This window comes from Lampetra planeri, chromosome 10, assembly GCF_965212315.1.
Source record: "Lampetra planeri chromosome 10, kcLamPlan1.2.h2, whole genome shotgun sequence".
Taxonomy (NCBI): Eukaryota; Metazoa; Chordata; class Hyperoartia; order Petromyzontiformes; family Petromyzontidae; genus Lampetra; species Lampetra planeri.
In genome coordinates this window covers 621,045-639,383 of record NC_136116.1, presented here as the reverse complement: position 1 = coordinate 639,383, position 18,339 = coordinate 621,045, and the positions used below count along the sequence as shown (strand labels likewise).

Genomic DNA, 18,339 nt, shown 5'->3' with positions numbered 1-18,339 from the left:
ACGACCGTTTTGGAATACGTCGAATTTGGTATACGTCGTGTTTTTTCGAGAGAGAAAATTTCTTGGGATACGACGTCTTGCTTGAGATACGACGTCTTGCTTGGGATACGACGCGTTTGCTAGAACTTGTATGGGTCGGGATGAGTCACCGCGTACAGTACCCGCCTATGCCCCGTCCAATGCGAGAGTGGCGGGGTGGCGTGGGGGAGAGGGGCGGGGGGCGTGGGGGAGAGGGGCGGGGGGCGTGGGGGGCTGCCCCATGGAGGGTGGAGCCCCGGGTCGAGGCGCGCGCGACGTGCGGGGTTGAGGCACGCCACGTGACCAGCGCAGCTGGCAGCAGCGCGGTCACGTGGCTTCTGTATGAATTTTAGTAATTAGTGTCTAAATTGTTTTATACAACCCCATTAATGTATAATATGCCATGTAAAATATAATTTATTTTCCTCTGGAACGGATTATTTCCTTTCCCTTTATTTCTTATGGGAAAAATTCGTTCGGTATACGTCATTTTCGGTATAAGTCCTACCTTCTGGGACGAGTTAACGATGTATACCGAGGTTCCACTGTACTTGCAAATTCCATCCCTAGCCCCGCCCACTTACCCTTGGGTTGTACCCACCACAAACCTATATAACCTTTGGTTGAAGTAGCTCTCTCGCTATATTTCTTCCTGCCTCAGCAGTCCACCTGCTCTATTGTTTCACCTGAAGACGATTGCTTGTGTTGCGATCGAAACGTCGTGACCTATTAGTTATTTTTCTATCTACGTCACTTTACCGAAAGAACCAAAGAGTATGAATTCCTACAGTCACGAAAGCTTCACATCAAGATTGAATCTTGAAACTCGGTGAGGCTTTGCTTGGTAAACAAGTAGAATAATAATTCCCATTATCACAGGTTTCCCAACGTTGACTACCTTAACATATTAACCACCACACTTAATTAAAATCTGATGTGGCCATGGCAGCCAGTGCAGCTCACGTCCAGACTGATGGCGTAGGCCTGCTTGGCGGTGCACAGTGGCACGGCATCGGGAGGCAGAGTGCACGTGTCCTTCTTGCGGTCGTACTCGTCCCGGTACTTCCACTGCGGGGGGGGGGCGCAGGCGAACGTCTCGCGTTAAACCTGCCGCATGGCAGAGGTTCGCGCGGATGGTGTTGTGTGGCTACTCAGAGGAGGTGGGAAGGGTTTGGTGCTTGCGGCATACTCACATAGCTGGTGTGAGCGTCGGCTTTCTTCACGTGGCGGAGGAAGGGCGAGTCTTGTAAGGGCGTGAAGCCGATGTGCTTTGTCTTATTGTGCTTTTCCTTGTAGACGATCTAGGACCACGCAACACGGGCCACCATTAGTTGCACATTTTGACAAGGGTGGATCGCGAGGAGAAGGCGCACGTGAGGACAATGCGCGATCGGGCGACGCGCGAGGGGACAAGCAGTATGTGTGCAGTGCTCACGTCGCTGATCAGCTTGGCGGCTGCCTTAGCTTGCTTAATGGATGGCATGTCAACCAGGAGAGTGAACTTAGTCTTCATCTTCTCAAAGTCTTTCTTGTACATCCACTGGACACAAGGACAAAGAGACACATTCCAACAGGACCCCAAGAGCCACCTGCAGCGTAACACTGAGTGTTGAATTCAGTCCACAGTTTTCGTGTATTGAACCAAACCAATTCTGCTGAACAAAACCACTTCCAGAAGGCTATGTTGTCGATGGGATGAGTAAAAAGAAAGACTTTTTTTAAAGTGTAGATACAGATATGGGAAGCAGGTATTGTCTGCCAATTTTTTTTGCAGCATTAAAACGCCGGGGTAATCATCTCGCGACATGAGGCAGACATACCGGGCTCTGCTGCACTTGCATAGCCTTGGCGTGCAAATTCCTGGGCTCCTCCAGCACAGGTGTGAACTTGCTCTTCATCTTTTCATACTTCGCCTTGTACTTCAGCTGCAAGCATTCACACACACACACGCACAAGCGCACATGCGTTACCGCTCGCCGTTCAGTACGAGGGCAAAGGCTAGAATCGGTGTGGCCAGCAAGAGGATGGCCGGCAGGCCTACTCTACGCACCTGGCTTATGAGCACGGCGGCCATCTTGGCAGTCTGGAGGACAGGCGTGTCGGCCGTGAAGGAGAACTTTCCGCGGTTGAGGTCCCAATCCTTGTGGTAGACAGCCTGCGCACCGGGCACAGCGCCAGTGATCCTATGGTATGCGCTTGAATGGCACACAATTATTTTCTGCTCAAATGAGCATTGAGGCGAAGCTCTATTTATAGTCCTGAGCCACCAATAGTGGAAATTCCACAATCCTATGGCGGAATAACATAGATGTTTTACTTATGTACCATAAATAAGGTATTCTGGTGAATTAAGATAAAACCTTTGTACATGGGCATGGGATTGTAACTCAAATAGGCTTTTCAGCCTCGTCCAGAATGAATAATGGGGTGTGTGCTGCGCCACATGCACTGTGTGCTCTGGTAGACTTCCTGTAGCAGGCGCCACAGTGACTCACGGCGCTATAGAGCTGCTGGTTCCTCTTCGCCATCACCATGTCCGGGTTGCCCCACATGTTGCAGCCGATGCCGCGCAGGTACCCAACATCCTCCTTGTACCTCACCTGTGCACACCACCACCACACAACAGCAACTGAATCACCTCACCGCTCCTGTCAACACGCGCAAATCACGCGGCGGGGCAACGGAATCATAGTCCAACATGTGGCTGCATTCAATTACAGGTGTGTGGTGGTCTGTGTGTGTGGAACAATGCCCTTTTTGGCAGGCAGGTTCTGGGTAGGCAGACAAGTGGGGTGGACGAGGGCTGGGTGCACAGGTGCATGTGTGCCACACTAGCGGCTCCGGTTATTAACACGGGTACTGACGTCGCTGATGGCTTCGGTGACATCCTTATGGTGTATCAGCTCCGGTAGGAAGGGCAGGTGGCTCCACACGCCTCCTCCCTGGACGTAATTCTCCTTGTATTTCACCTGCTCGCACCGGCACAGCGGAACGGACTGGCGGTGTGAGCTTGGGCCGGGCGAGGGAATGAGTGTGGGAAGGGGCGTGGGAATATACGAGGGGACGGGCGAGGGAACAGGCGATGGAAGGGTCGAGGGAAAAGGAACGGGCGAGGGAACGGGCAAGGAAACGGGCAAGGGAATGGGCGAGGGAAAGGGTAAGGGAATGGGCGAGGAAAAAGGAAAGGGTGAGGGAATGGCCGATGGAAGGGGCGAGGGAGAGGAAAGGGGTGAGGGCGAGGTAACGGGTGAGGACTTACGTCGCTGATGCGGTCGGTTACGAGCCGGTGGTGGCGCAGTTCGCACGCGTCTTCCCGCATGTTGTAACGTCCCTTGTCCTTCTCGAACGCCTCCTTGTAGCGCAGCTGCAGACACGAGCACACGTGCCCCATGCGCACGCACGCATGGTAGGCCAAGAGACGATCTGCATTGTGCGATGGCGTTGTGTTCAGTTTTATTCATAAATAAATATTCATTCCTAAAAAGTGTAATTGACAATGTATCTAACTAACCATTTGTGTACAAAAATGTATCTGATACGTTTTCAAATGTATGCGCTGAGCCAACATGAATTCAAATTCCGAAAGGGAAATGTTTAAAAGGCGGGTCTTGAGTGTAAGATTTAAAACTCTCCATGGACAGGCCCTCTATCTCTGGCAGGGGCCGCAAATACAACATTTCGAGCACTTGAGGTCTTTAAACAGAGCCAGGCGACCTCTGGTGATCCCTCATCAGTGGAGTGAGCTGGAGGGGCAGTCGGGACGAAGAGTATCTGCATCTTTTGGTTTTCTGGAGCTGTGACTGGCATTGGTGAAGGTAGATGCTATGCATAAATCACTTCATTTTCCGTTGCCAGATGGCCAACCAGGGGATGTTGTGACTAGTCTTCACGTGTAGCTGGCTCTGCTCTATGTGGTGTTGTGTGTGGGGCATTACGTCGCTGGCCAGGTGGTGTGCTCGCTTGGCGGTGAGGATTGCGGGCGAGTCCAGTCGCGACACAAACTTCTGCTTCAGCTGCTCGTACTCAGCACGGTACTGTCGCTGCACACGTCAGAGCACAAAACAGGTTGATATGACTACTGCACTGCCACAACTGCACATAGCCTGACTATGCCCCTATCACAGCATATACAGCTATACAGCTCAACAGCTGCGCCCAGCATAGGCTTCATGGGATAGATGGGAAAACATCGCACCACTGCGCCACCACCAAAACCACAACCATCATCAAGGCCACCACAACCACCACACAAATCACTACCAGCAACACCACCATTACAATAGAAGCACCACCATTAGCACCATCAAATCCACAGCCACCACCATTACCATCATCTCCCGCACCATTAGTATTACCAATACATATATTTATAGCCATTGCTTGTCCAGTGATATCGCAAAGTGTGAGAGGTGTGGGTAGCGGTGGGCAGGGTACGCACGCCATTGATGAGCTGGCTGGCGGCCTTGGCGTGCAGCAGGGCAGGAGTGTCAGCGTGCATCTTGTAGGAGTGCAGCACATTCCTCTTGGCGTCGTCCGTGTACAGGGACTGCACACGGCACACGCACGCACGGCAGTCAGCACGGCGAGCATAGCGAGGGCGGTGAGCATGCGCGTATGTGAATGTGTGTGTGGACAGCACGAGTATAGTGGTTAGCGTACTACGCTACGAACCTGGTGACTCAAGTCCGATTGCCGCTCACGACCAACACCAGTGATGAATGTCTGAATCGGTCCTGGGCCTCCCCGAGGTCGACTAGGCCTCAAATGAGGACCTGATGCAATGTGTAAAACATCGCCACTTGGGAGACAAAGACGGTCGGGCGTGGTGTTGGCCACCCACCCCCTCGTGTACCATGCCGGCCTTCATAGGTGCTCGCTAACACCACTTGCCCCAACAGTCTGTTCAGGCTAAATGGGGATCTTTGTATTTGTCTATCACACAGCCTGCGGAGCGGTAGCACAGTGGTTAGCACACCTCACTCCAAACTCAGCAACCCAAGTTTGATTCCCGCTTACGACCAAAACAATGGCGAATATTTGAACCAGTCCTGGGCCTCTCCTAGGTCAGCTAAGCCTTATATGAGTACCTGGTGTGGCGTGTAAACATTGGCACCGCGGAGACAAAGGTGACTGACCATGGTGTTGGCCACCCACCCCCACGTGTGCCATGCCGATCTTCATAGGTGCTCACTAACAGCACTTGCCTCAACAGTCTGTTGGAGTTTACAGGGGGCATTTTTGTGGTCGAAGAGGGTGCAGCACCTGACTCTGCAGCTCCTGGGCGTACTTGGCACGGAGCAGCATGGGGGTGTCCAGCACGGGCGTGTAGCGGGACTTGAGGACGTTTCCCGTTGCACGGTACACCAGCTGGAGGGCACAGAGTGGCGCCGTGTTGAGCGAGTGAGCATGTGTGACTCAGAGTCAAAGTGCTCGCCTGCTGCTCAAAAGAAGAATGAGGCGGTGCTCATCTCCTGTTTACAGCCCTGCAGTGCCAGGGGTGGATGTCTGACAATTCTTTGGCGGGGCCGAGTCTATCCAGAGGCTAATCACAGTTTACTTCCCCAATGTAGATGAGATGAGCCCGTCTGGTAGAACGAGGCCTCAACATGGGAGCGGGAATCGATGAGTGAAGTTAATAGGAACAGTAACCATGGTAGTGGTGATAGAAGAGTGATAAGGAGGTGACTGATCGCTGGTGACCGAGTGACTGGAGTGAATCGGCGAGTGCTGGATCGTCAATCACCCTGACTGCTGCTTCACTCTGAACTCTGTCCGAGCTCCACCCCAGGTGTGACAGCAGCTGAGCTCCAGATTTCGGCCGAATTTTCGCTTTGTTTAGCAGCAGCAGCAGTAATAATTGGAGTTCAAGAGGCATTGTCACGAAAAAGAAAACCGAGCTTCTGCGTTGCCTCCTTAGCCAGATGAGTAACACAGCTGTCCCATGACAGCTCACAGGAGACTGCTGTGCCAAGCCGATGAATGGGAATCCTTACGTCGCTCGTGTGCTCCTTGTTCTGCTGGAGACGCAGATACTCCGGGGTGTCCAGCACCACCTTGGGATTGCCCAGCAGCACCTTCGCGCCCTTTGTGTAGGCGCTCTGATATGTGCACATGAGCACGTGCACACACACACACACGCACGAGAATACAGGTAACGTGATGTTCACATATAAATAGCCGACGTTAGCTATTGCTGTCATTATTTTTCATCAATAGCAGTCACACAGGAGGCATTGGGGAGACGTTTTCTGGCAGCGATGTACCCCATAGCGCTTGGCCTCGCGAGCCAGCGTGAAGGCAGGGCTGTTGAAGAGGTAGCACCCAGTCCCCTGCATACAATGCAGGTCTTCCTTATACTTCACCTGGAATCGCACGGGCACACGGAACACACACACATGTATGCATACATCCATACCTAGACACACGCGCACAGACTTGTGTGCGTCAGGAACCGTGTACGTGAGTGTTCTTGCAGATGGCAGAGCCTCACTCACGTCACTGAGCTGCTCTCCCACTAAGCGGCAGTGCAGCAGCTCAGGGGTCCAAGCCAGGGTCATCGGTCGGCCCCTGGTCAGCTCATAGGCAGCACGGTAGTCCAGCTGTGAGACACAGACACAGCTGTGAGTCACAACCCAGCTGGGAGACACAGACACAGCTGTGAGTCACAGCCCAGCTGTGAGTCACAACCCAGCTGGGAGACACAGACACAGCTGTGAGTCACAACCCAGCTGTGGGACACAGACACAGCCCAGTGAGACATGTTGTATGATCTGGCTGTGAGACACAGGGACACACCACCGTCTCCCTCACTCTCCCAAGCATGCACAAGACTCTTCAAGATACAGAAATAGTCCTCGAGATGTATAATTAATTCCAAATTGAAGCAGTGTGAGGGAAGAATCAGAAAGAAAAGCGTTGTGACCTGCAGTTTGGTGGTTAAACATTGTCGAGTCCTCAACGGGGGTGGGGGAATCAACGAGTGATGTTCACAGGAACAGAAACCATGGTGGTAGTGGTAGTAGAAAGATACGGAGGCGAGGTTGCCCCTTGATACTGGTTCACTCACACGGCTGATGGCTTTCTGTACGGCGCGCACGTGTGTGATCTCGGGTAGGTCCTTGCCCAGGTGGATGTTCGCTTTTCCGTTCTCATAGGCCACACGGTAGAGTCGCTGTAATAACCACACACAACACAGACACCATCACAATCGCTCAGCATGACCACCAGGCCACTTGCCACCATTCCACCAACATCACACACAACCATGTCAACCAAAACACGTAAGCAGCACACCACTCACCACCATATGATTCACACCACCCACCATACCAACAACACAGTGTAACCAGCATACCACCTCACTATGATACTGCGTCCACATGCAACCACCACACCGTTGCCACGTGGCCTTGCCTGGTTCTGCAGGAGGCCTACGTGCAGGGCAGTACGGAACCCAACTGCATCGTGGGGCAGTCGATAGCCAGCAGCCTTGCCCTTCTCGTAGTTGTCCCGGTACAGCATCTATACAACAATGGCAGCAGCAAGAACGCACAGGTTGTGACAAATGTCATTGAAATGCTCAGGAGGACACAGGAGCGAACGGGAGGGACTGAGAAAGAAAAGGAGAGAAGGGAAGCCTTTCACTCAACCACTCACTAACCCACTCATTTACCCATCCACTTACAGACTCACCCACCGACCTACTCATTCACTCACCCTCTTACCCGCTCACTAACTCACCCACCCACCCACTCACTAATTCACCCATTCACAAAATCACTCACTCACTCACTCAAGGGAAGGAGGGAATGGAAGCATTGAAGGGGGTCTGAAATGAAAGTCGACAATGAAGGTTACCAGACTTGGAAGGACAGGGGACCAGGCTAAGATGACCACCTATCCCACAGTCCGAGCTTGGACATATTTTTCAGTCAGCCGAGGTCTATCCAAACTGTGCAGTAAACCGATCCAGAATTTATTTTTGGGTTGGGCCACGTAGTCCAGAGCATGTGGCCTAACCCAAAAACAAATATTGATCTTTATATTGGCTATGTTTTAAGTGCCATAGACTCTTCCAAAGTTCAACACAATGTCACCAGAACTCGGCACAAATCAATTCCAGCCACCCAAACTCAGATGCCAATTCCCACACTGTCCAGGTTAGAACCCAGACAGGTGGCAAACACTAGACCAGATGGAGTTGCCTAGCGAGGGATTTACAGAGAGTGGGGGTGTAGTGGCTAACCAAGTGGTTATTACTGGTGGAGCAGTGGATCTTGGGATCAAGGAGGCCAGAATCCACAAAAGACATACAATGCACATGCAAACAGAATGTGCACATGTGCACACGTTCACACTTGTGCGTATGGAGAGTGTTACTTACATTGCTTGTCAGTCCATGCGCTGCCTTGGCAGTGGCCAGTGCTATCGTGTCAACGGGGAGATGGTAGCTCGTGGGCAGCAGCTTAAGGCCTTGCTGGTACCAACGCTGTACCAGCACCCACCAAATACCACACAGCGCACGGACACAGCGCACAGGTGCACAGCGGTCAGCACACAGGACATAGAGGCACAGAAAAAACAGCAGCACACCTACAAAAATCCTTTGAGCTGTGAGTAAGGGAGTTTGTGTCTCTGTGTAGGTATGTTATTGGGAGCAGTGGTACAGTGATTACTGCACTGTGCTAAATACCCAGGGACCCGAAATCAATTCCCTCTTACAGCCAACATTAGTGATGAATATCTGAACCGGTTATGGACCTCTCCTAGGTCGACTCAGCTTTAAATTAGTACCTGGTGCAGTGTGTAAAAACATTAGCACTGGGGAGATAAAGGCGACAGGTTTGGTTCTGGCTATACCACCCCCTTGTATGCTGTGCTGGTCTTCATAGGTGCTCGCTATTGGCCCCTACAGCCTGTGCAAGGCTACATGGGGGATATTTGTCTTTGTGAATGAGTGAGTGAGTGTGGGATGGTTGAGGAGCCGCACATCGTTCCTCAGGCGAGCAGTGGCCACGGCGTGGGCGATGTCGAGTCGCTTGGCTCCCTGCACCGGTCTCCCCCGCACCTCACTCAGGTAGTGCCTCTTGTACTTGTTCTGTCAGCGCACACCGGGGGAGGAGCTCATTGCTCACACAAGCTGCGTCCAGCACGCGTTCCTTCACAACGAGGCAACCCGCATCGATTACACGTCCTGTGTTGGTGTGTCTTGGTGAGGGTCTCAGTGAGTATCTCTCTGCGTTGGTGCGAGGTGGTGTCTCTCAGTGTCTTGTCTTGGCGTCTTCATGAGGGTCTGTGTCCCAGTGAGTTTCTCTGTGTCCCAGTGAGTGTCTCAGTGTATTGATAATTTTCACTGTAGCCCCATTGAGTGTCTCTATATCCTGGTGTCTCTTTTGCGTCTTGGTAAGTGACTCACGTCGCTGTAGCCCCGCACGGTCTGGGCCTGCAGATACCCAGGCGTGTCCAGCACGGGCGTGAATGCACTGCGAGCGGCTTCGGCCTGAGCACGGTATCGCACCTGTGCGTAGGGGAAACAGGGCGCACCGTCAGCCGGTTCACGCCACGTGCGGGGCGTCTCCATCACCCTCCGTTCGGCGGTGCACCCGGCGCGGCACTCACGTCGCTGCATTGGTCGCGGCTCTGCTTGGCCTGCAGGATGCTGGGTGTGTCCCACACGAAGCAGCCGATGCCACGCGACCACTTCAGGTCGTCTTTGTAGGCCACCTGCAGCGCACACATCGCACGCAATGGTGTTGAGGGAGCGGTGTGTGTCGTACGTCCCATGCTGCACGGTGTGTACCACAGCGCGCGCCCACGTGTATTTCTGCATTTTTTTTTATTTCAGACATTTTCTGTGAACATGTTCAAAGCACCAAAACATAAAGTGGATAGCAACAAACAGTAAGTTAAAAGTTAGAATAGGTAAGCATGAACAAGTTTCTCCAATTGAGCACAATTATTATGGGAGGGAATTCGAGCGCAAGGGAAGAACAGGGTGGTGACGCGGTGGCCCAGCGGTAGCGTGCTCGCCGCTCATTGCAGAGGTTTGTGGTTCAAATCCGGCAGGCTGCCCTGGTTAATAACGCAGGTGTGTTAACTGTAAAACACGAGATGTCTGCTTCACAGTGAACGCTAAAGATCCCGTGACATCATTCAAACAGAGTAGGCCATTGTGTGGCGGCGCCATGGTCTACATTTGCCAAATTCGAAAAACTACACCACAAATGACTAAATTGGGATGACACACAGCAACATTGCCCCCTACTCTGAAACTACTACACACTGTGTCTGTGAAACACATTAGCACCTTCCACCATGGTGAACGCCTCTTGACGTTCATACGGCGTACTCAATTATCACCAATGCTGCGCAGGACGTACGTCACTGTAGAGCTCCTGTGCGTGCCGCGCGTGCTCCAGCTGCTGCATGTCCGGGAGGCAGATCCAGGAGCGGCGGAGCGAGCGGTAGCCTTGGCCGCTCGCCAGGTCCTGCGCGCGCTTGGCCACCACCACCTCCATCATGTCGGGGGCCAGGTGCAGCGCTCCTTTGGCTTTGTTGTAGGCCGCCGTGTACAGCAACTGCGGAGATGGGAGACATCCTAGATTTTAAGCTTTCGTGACTGCAAGGAATCATATTCTTAGGTTTTTTCGGTAAAGTCACGTAGGTAAAACATCAAAATTAATTTAAAAAAAAATCACGACGTTTCGGAGGCAACACAAGTCTCCGTCACCAGGTGGGACCGTCACAGCCGAATTAGCTGCATCAAGTGAGGCAATGATTCAAGATGTAATCCCTTATAAGCAAGTTGAAGGGGGGAGGAGAGGGGGGGGGGGAGCTCATCAGAATGTGGTAGCCAATGAATGGAACGTATCGGGAGGGAGGGGGGCGGGGCTCAAAGACAGCACGGAGTGCTAAGTACAACGCATCGGGAGGGGGAGGGGCGGGGCCAAAAAAATGGACGACGGCTTGGACGCGGTTGCTGCTGCACACGCCAACACAATGGACAGAGAGGGGGAGGGGAGGTCTGATACACATGATAGACAAAAGAACGAAAATGCCCATGTTTATACCAATGCTGGCTGAACAATGAAGAGAGTACTGTTAAAAAATAACTGGGGATGTTAACACTCGGTAAAGTAAAGTAAAATAGTGCCTGTCAGATAAGATGGTCCAAAAAAGTGTAATTAAGTCTTTTTTGCGTGGTTGATAACATCTTTCCAATGATTACTAAGTTTGTACCCATCATCACGGTTGAAATTATGTCTGTGTTTGTATATTTGTATGGCTTCGTGTACAAACCTTTGATGGTAGCCGGGAGGTTTGCAGAGAACCTTGGTCTCGGAAAAGACAATTTCATGAGAGCCCACCGAGTTGTAGCAATGATCGGCAACGGCAGAAGAATCAGTTCTGCCGTGTTTCAGATCTGACTTGTGCTCGCGGACACGATCAGAAACATGACGTTTCGTTTCTCCAATGTAGCAATCACCACAAATGCAACTCAATTTGTAGACTCCAGGATACTGTAAGTCAGGAACGACATCCTTCACAGATGGAATCAGATCACGGATTTTATGCACTGTACTGAATCGGACTTGGATCTTATGTTTGTTTAGAATTTTGGAGATTTTTTGGTCACGCCTGCTATGTATGGTAACGTGATGGTTTTGGTCGGAGTTTCATGTGGCTGTTTCTGTGTGGTGGGAGAGACAGCTTGGCGGATAGTACGGTCAGAGTATCCGTTCATCCTGAGGGCCCGATGTACATGTCTTAATTCACCGGTCAGGTGGTGTTTGTCAGAAATGCCATGGGCTCTGTGGTATAGCGTTTTGATGAGAGAATTCTTTTGAGATGGGTGGTGGTGGGAATCCGGTTTCAAGTAGGAATCTGTGTGGGTGGCTTTCCTGTAGACAGAATGTCCCAAGGATCCGTCAGGCCTCCTCTCAAACAGAATATCCAAGAATGGTAGTTTACCGTCCAAGCCGTCGTCCATTTTTTTGGCCCCGCCCCCTCCTCCCCCTCCCGATGCGTTGTACTTAGCACTCCGTGCTGTCTTTGAGCCCCGCCCCCCTCCCTCCCGATACGTTCCATTCATTGGCTACCACATTCTGATGAGCTCCCCCTTCTCCTCCCCCCTTCAACTTGCTTATAAGGGATTACATCTTGAATCATTGCCTCACTTGATGCAGCAAATTCGGCTGTGACGGTCCCACCTGATGACGGAGACTTGTGTTGCCTCCGAAACGTCGTGATTTTTGTTTTATTTTATTTTATTTTCATTAATTTTGATGTTTCACCTACGTGACTTTACCGAAAAAACCTAAGAATATGGGAGACATCGACCGCTGAACACGCAGGTCAGATGATGGGGGAGCGAGAAGGCTGGGGGGAGTAAGGAGGCGGAGGAGTGAGGAGGTGACCGAGGGGCAAGGAGGTACTCACATTACTGAGGATGTTTCCAGCGTGGAGGGCGTGCAAGGCACGGGGATCTTCCTTCAGGAGCTTCGGCTGGGTGAAGTGGGCCTTCATCTGCTCGTACTCCGCACGGTACTTCCTCTGAGTCACGGTCCGCCAGGGACGGGTGAGAGAACAGTTTCCGTCAGAAGCGATTCAAACGTAACCGTGGACCCGCGGCTCCACCCTCAACCATCAACAACACACTGTGGACCGCCATCCACCAATCATTTCTCTGAATTAAAAATAAACAAAATAGTGCTGTAAAATGTTCATTAAATTGCCATAAGAATAACTTATAATGTATTCATAAGCGATCTTTGTATTAAACCAAGTAGTCTGACAAAAATGTGTCTTTATAAACCCTCCACCACCCGACGTTGCCAAACAATTAAATGATCACAAATACAAGCATTTAATAATGCGCCAACTGTTTTTGTTTCAGCTCGACGATAAGGTGGAGAACAATTCTGTCAGATTGTGGGGGCCTTATCAGGCTGGGGGGGCCTTCCCGGACTGTTGGGGGCTTTCCGGGCTGGGGGGGGGGGGGGCTTATCAGGCTGTGGGGGGCTTTTCAGGCTGGGGGGGCCTTACCAAACTGTGGGGGGATCTTACCGGACTGTGGGGGAATGTGGGGGACTTTCCGGGCTGTGGTTGGCTTACCGGGCTGTACAGGCTTTGCTGGTGACGAGCATTCTGCAGGTGTACAGTGTCTACTGGGAGGGAGAAGCCCTTGGCCTTCACTCGTTGCCATGCTTCTTTGTAGAGGTTCTAGATGCGGAGTGAAATCAATCACATGACCAGGTCATGTATTTATTAAGTACACCGATGTACCACAAAACACAAAACTAACTTAGAATGTCCATAATAGAGGTTTTTTTTGGGTTAGATCACGTAAATATATAGATGTATCGTTAAAACTCGCCACCACCCGACACAGCCAATTAGTAAGGTTTGTCGCATAAACAGAACGTGCCAATTCGTCACTAGTACAGCAACACCGGTGTGTTGGAGAGCAAATATACAACATTTACAAACTGAGTACTACATTTCGCCAGTAATTACAACTAGCTTCATCAGGCGAAGTCTTACTGTTTGTAAATGTTGTGGCTTGGCTCTCCAACACACCGGTGTTCTGTACTAGTGACGAATTGGCACGTTCTGTTTACGTGACAACCCTTACTAGTTGGCTGTGTCAGGTGGTGGCGGGTTTTAACGACACATTTATATATTTACGCGATCTAACCCTAAAAAACCTCTGTAACGGATAATATTAGTTGCGAAAGCCTTCGTGTTAAACTAACTTAGAACGTGTAACGCGCACAGCTTTCGTTCACTCTGAGAGAGAGAGAATTATTTCGAGATGCGAGAAACCTTAAGGTAGCCAGAATCGGTACTACAAACAATTACCCAAGATCACTGGTCCTGCGTACACACTGCACTGATACGTGCTTCAGAGGCACCACGGTCATTAATGAAAATGTATAAACAAAAACAGAAATGTACGCAAAACAGCACGGAGAGATGTGTGCTTGGAATTACATTGAGAGACAGAGAGAGGAACACATGGATTAGAGAACATATGCAAGTTGATGACATCATCCAAACTATTAAGAAAAGTGAGTGGGCTTGGGTTAGAAGGGACGATGATGCTCAATAATAACAACGGATCGGCAGCCAAGGGATGGAACGCGTCCGAGAGGATGTCCACTCAGGTGTTGGAGCAATGAGATCCGTTCATGCGCAGGCGCTGGGTGGATTGTTGCTTTTCTGAATCGTGGGAAGTAGCGGCGGCTCAGGGAAGTCTTCATCCAGCAGTGGATCGATCATGGCCAATGATGATGATGCTGCCGCTGCACTCGATGTGAGCCGCACGGGCCCGCTGCCCCGGCTTGCAGATACTCACGTTGCTGAAGAGCTTCTGAGCATTAGCCACGCGGAGGTTGTCCACAGAGTCCAGGACTGGGGTATAAACACCGCGTGCTGCCTTGTACTGGGCCTTGTACTTGATCTGAGCAACACAGCATACACACCACGTGTCAGCCGACATAGCACAGTGAGTACTTCATGACAAATATGACATCATGTAGCACGCACACCGCGCAGCACACACACCACTCAGCACATCATGTGTTACACGACATCACATGTAACACGACATTGCATCACATGTTACACAACACCACATCGCGTAGCAAACTGGCTCAAAGCACACGAGCCGACACCTTGCACATGCCACAGAGCACATTATATCTCACAAAGCATCACTCCAAACGCAACATTACACACAATTCATCGTGTACGCATCACATTAAACAGCATACAGTATTCACCACTTTATGCACAGTATGTGTTGCGCACAATTTGAGATCTTGCACATCACCGTATGAATCAGAAATGCAGCACCACACATCATCCATTGTCGAGACGAACGGACGGCGAATGGGACCTACATCGCTTAGCTGCTGTGCACTGGTGAGCGCCGTCAGGTAGCCTGGGGTGTCGGTGACCACCGTGAACTTCAGCTGCCCCACCTTGGCCTCGGCCTGGTACTTTATCTGCGGTACACGCATCAGCGCAGCAAACAGAACCTGTATTGATAAACGGGCTGCGAAGGCCTGACGTGGGCAATGAGCTGGCTTCAGCCTGCCTAGAAGGCGCTTGGCTGCGTTTAATTGCGTCTGAACAATGCACGGCAGTGGCAGCTACTTCCTTCACAAACGGCTTCAATTTATAGAGTCGACCTCCTGTGAATGTGGCAAAGCATGATCCGTTGTGCTCGTCACATGACCGGCCCCTGTCCATTGCACGATTACACAGGAGAAAGGTTGCTGCATATCAAGCAACTCCTGATGCCAACCAATAGCTTTAGACACTCAGCATAAAGTTATAACATTTTGCTGGTTGCTATTAGAATGGCATACGGGAAAATTGGAGATGCTTCAATAACAATATTGAAAGTGAACCCTCATGATGCATATTTCAACGAATAAAACCCAACATCACATTGCAAGGGGATACAAGCATTTGTATTAAACTCACAAGAACCAATTGTGTTTTCCGTGTTTTATTGTGCAGAGTGAGCAGGAGGTGGCAGAGTGGTTCATACGCACGTCACTACGGTGATTGTAGGCCTCCTTCGCTCGCAGGTTCTCAGGGGTGTCCCACACCGAGCAGCCCAGCCCTCGCATCCACAGGAGATCCTCCTTGTACAGGTTCTGCATCACATGGCCAGCGTGAGCACTTACACCATTGCCACCAGAACAATCGCTACACCACCAGCACCACCTCCTCTACAGCCTGCATCAGCATCACACCCACTTTGTGACACCACTCTCACCACCACCAGCTCCACCACCACTCTCACCAGGCCTGACACCACGATGTAACTGAGTTGTTCTTGCCCCAATTGTTATTTGCTGCTTTGCTGTGCTTTGTTTTTACTTTCGTCATTTTGATGACCCAGGTGGATCTTGCACATGGGACCATATCCTGGTCTCTTTAGTTTTCACCTGGTTAGACAAAATAAACTTGAAACAATCGCAATACCACCAAGACCAAATACAAAGACCCCCCCGTATAGCCTTTAACACACTGTAGGGGAAAGTGCTGTTTGTGAGCACCTATGAAGGTTGACACAGTGCACGAGTTGGTGGGTGGCCAGCACCACGCCCGTCCACCTTTGTCTCCCTAGTCGCGATGTTTACACACTGCACCAGCTATTAATTTAAGGCTGAGATGACCAGCACCACACCTACTGACACCACCAACCACCACCATCAGCACTTGCACTATTACCCATATCACAGCTGGCCGCACTGCATCGCAACCATCACACATCGGTCAGATCAACGCAAGTGCCGGGTGGTGCTGATGCTCTCGTTGTCAGACGTTCGAGGTGACGTGCACAGGGGGGGGGGGACAGCGTCACTCACGTCACTCAGCAGGTCCTGAGCGTGCTTGGCGTGTAGCAAAGGTCCTTGGTGCGGCAGGCACGTCCAGTGCCGCAGGTAGGTGCGGTAGGGGATGTCTGAGAGCTGGTGCTGGCACTTCTTCGCCTGCAACACGCTCAGAGCGTCGGCTGGAGTCACACATTTGGTCTTGTTGTCTTCGAATTTCTGCCGGTACAGGCGGGCGTTGAGCATGATGGCGGTGCGCGCGCTGTGAACCAGACGCGGGTCGTCTTGGAGGCGCCGGAAGCCGATCAGCTGGCCCTTGCCCTTTTCGTGGGTCTCCTTGTACTTGTACTGTGGGCGACAGCGATTGTGTGAGAGACGTCGCTGGTGCAGGGTGGCACCTTCCCCTCCGCTGAAGACAGGGACGAGCCGTGCACGCGTCGGATACGCGTGCACGGCTCGTTTCAACCCAGCTGAGCGTCCTTGCGGAATATTCATTCATAAAATCCTTAGTTTAAACCCAGGCAGTAACCCATGATTAAGATAAATGTTTAAGTGTGGTGAGTTCATGGTCTCAGTCCAGTTACTAATGGCTGCTGGATAGAACTGATGGCATATGAAAGTTCGTATTTTTTTTTACCTATTTGACTTATTCCAGAATAAAAAATCTCAGTCAATCGATAAAATACATGACTCAAGTGTGGATAGAAAGGCCAATGAAGGGCATTCATAAGTAATTCTGTGACATCATCTTCCAAGGCCGCTCTCTGGGAGTTATGGAATATAAATGTGTTTGTCTCATGAAAAAACTCAATAACACAATGTTAATACAATTGGGAGAAAACAGTACTCAAAATATAAAAATGTATTATATGACAAGTTGATAATAATACTTATTGTCTTATTTTTAAGTCACATCATTCATGCAAATCACTTCTCAAAACGCTGTAGAGTTTTCAACGTGTACAATTTTCGCACGGAGGCACGGGAAATTACATATAAGCAGTAAGGCAGCCAAAACCAGCGCCAACAATTGCCCAAGCTCTGCAGCCCTATATTGGGATGTTTGGCCAACTCTATTCATGAGTGATTATACAAAATAACCAAATAGCTGCCTGTGAACAATGACACACCGAGACTGCCATTGTGCATGCGGGTTTGGCGCATTGTTGCTACTCAATTCATATCCGCACGCAGGGATATGGGAGCGTGGCGGGGAGCGTGGGGCCGAACATGGGTACGCACGTCGCTGATGATGTCATGTGACTTGCGCGCCAACTGCAGTGGCATCGCATCGATGCGCATGTCGTAGCCCTGTGCTCGAGACTCCCTCCATGCGCCGCGGTAGTGTTTCTGTGAGACAATACACACGTGAGAATTTTAATCAATGATGATCATCAGCCATCATCAATCATTTCATTCTACGCTCCTTCTCGCCCTTTTCGTTCACAATCCCAGCTGTCTCTTTGTGTTCTCCCTCCTCCCTGTACCCAATCACGATTCCATTTTTTCTCGCTTCTGCCCCCCTTACACTGAAACAAACTGCCCCTGCACGTCAACCAATCAGCCTCACTGTCTATTTTTTGTTCTTCCGTTAAAACTCGCTTATTTTCCCTCGCTTGCCCAACCTCCCCTTCTTCCTCCCTTCCGCATGACTAACTCCATCCCTCTTCCCAACTTCTCTACCCATGTATCACACTCACTCATGATTTACCACTCATTGTCATTTTCATCATCGTTTATTGCACGCATCATCATATTCAAAAAGATACTACCCTCCTCAACAACGCATCTCATCACAGTTCTGCTGTACAAATAGTTCATTCTTTGTTCAGCGCCTTGGTCAATGTACTATATAAATTAAAATAAGATAAGCCCTCCCAGGCCATCACCACCTCTCATGATCTAACGATTCAATCCATCCAGCACCTGCACACAAACTGATCTCATTGCTCCTCCTCCGTGTATTTCCTCT

At 50.8% G+C, this 18,339-nt stretch overlaps 1 protein-coding gene across 1 annotated transcript in view; it reads right to left on the bottom strand.

Annotated features, from left to right (window-relative positions):
• LOC144720793 (nebulin-like) overlaps positions 1–18,339 on the bottom strand; it is a 100,424-nt gene that overhangs the window by 25,925 nt on the left and 56,160 nt on the right. The window contains exons 86-113 of the mRNA XM_078597842.1: positions 17,610–17,717; positions 16,404–16,715; positions 15,582–15,686; positions 14,922–15,026; positions 14,375–14,479; positions 13,132–13,239; positions 12,457–12,570; positions 10,398–10,595; positions 9,637–9,741; positions 9,434–9,535; positions 9,008–9,115; positions 8,402–8,506; positions 7,432–7,539; positions 7,085–7,189; positions 6,513–6,617; positions 6,282–6,380; positions 6,012–6,116; positions 5,281–5,385; positions 4,457–4,564; positions 3,954–4,058; positions 3,278–3,382; positions 2,883–2,987; positions 2,514–2,618; positions 2,069–2,173; positions 1,839–1,943; positions 1,454–1,558; positions 1,212–1,319; positions 982–1,086 (exon numbers count right to left, since the gene is read on the bottom strand). Coding sequence (XP_078453968.1) covers positions 982–1,086; positions 1,212–1,319; positions 1,454–1,558; positions 1,839–1,943; positions 2,069–2,173; positions 2,514–2,618; positions 2,883–2,987; positions 3,278–3,382; positions 3,954–4,058; positions 4,457–4,564; positions 5,281–5,385; positions 6,012–6,116; positions 6,282–6,380; positions 6,513–6,617; positions 7,085–7,189; positions 7,432–7,539; positions 8,402–8,506; positions 9,008–9,115; positions 9,434–9,535; positions 9,637–9,741; positions 10,398–10,595; positions 12,457–12,570; positions 13,132–13,239; positions 14,375–14,479; positions 14,922–15,026; positions 15,582–15,686; positions 16,404–16,715; positions 17,610–17,717 — 3,258 coding nt within the window. The remainder of the gene's footprint in view (positions 1–981; positions 1,087–1,211; positions 1,320–1,453; positions 1,559–1,838; positions 1,944–2,068; positions 2,174–2,513; positions 2,619–2,882; positions 2,988–3,277; positions 3,383–3,953; positions 4,059–4,456; positions 4,565–5,280; positions 5,386–6,011; positions 6,117–6,281; positions 6,381–6,512; positions 6,618–7,084; positions 7,190–7,431; positions 7,540–8,401; positions 8,507–9,007; positions 9,116–9,433; positions 9,536–9,636; positions 9,742–10,397; positions 10,596–12,456; positions 12,571–13,131; positions 13,240–14,374; positions 14,480–14,921; positions 15,027–15,581; positions 15,687–16,403; positions 16,716–17,609; positions 17,718–18,339) is intronic.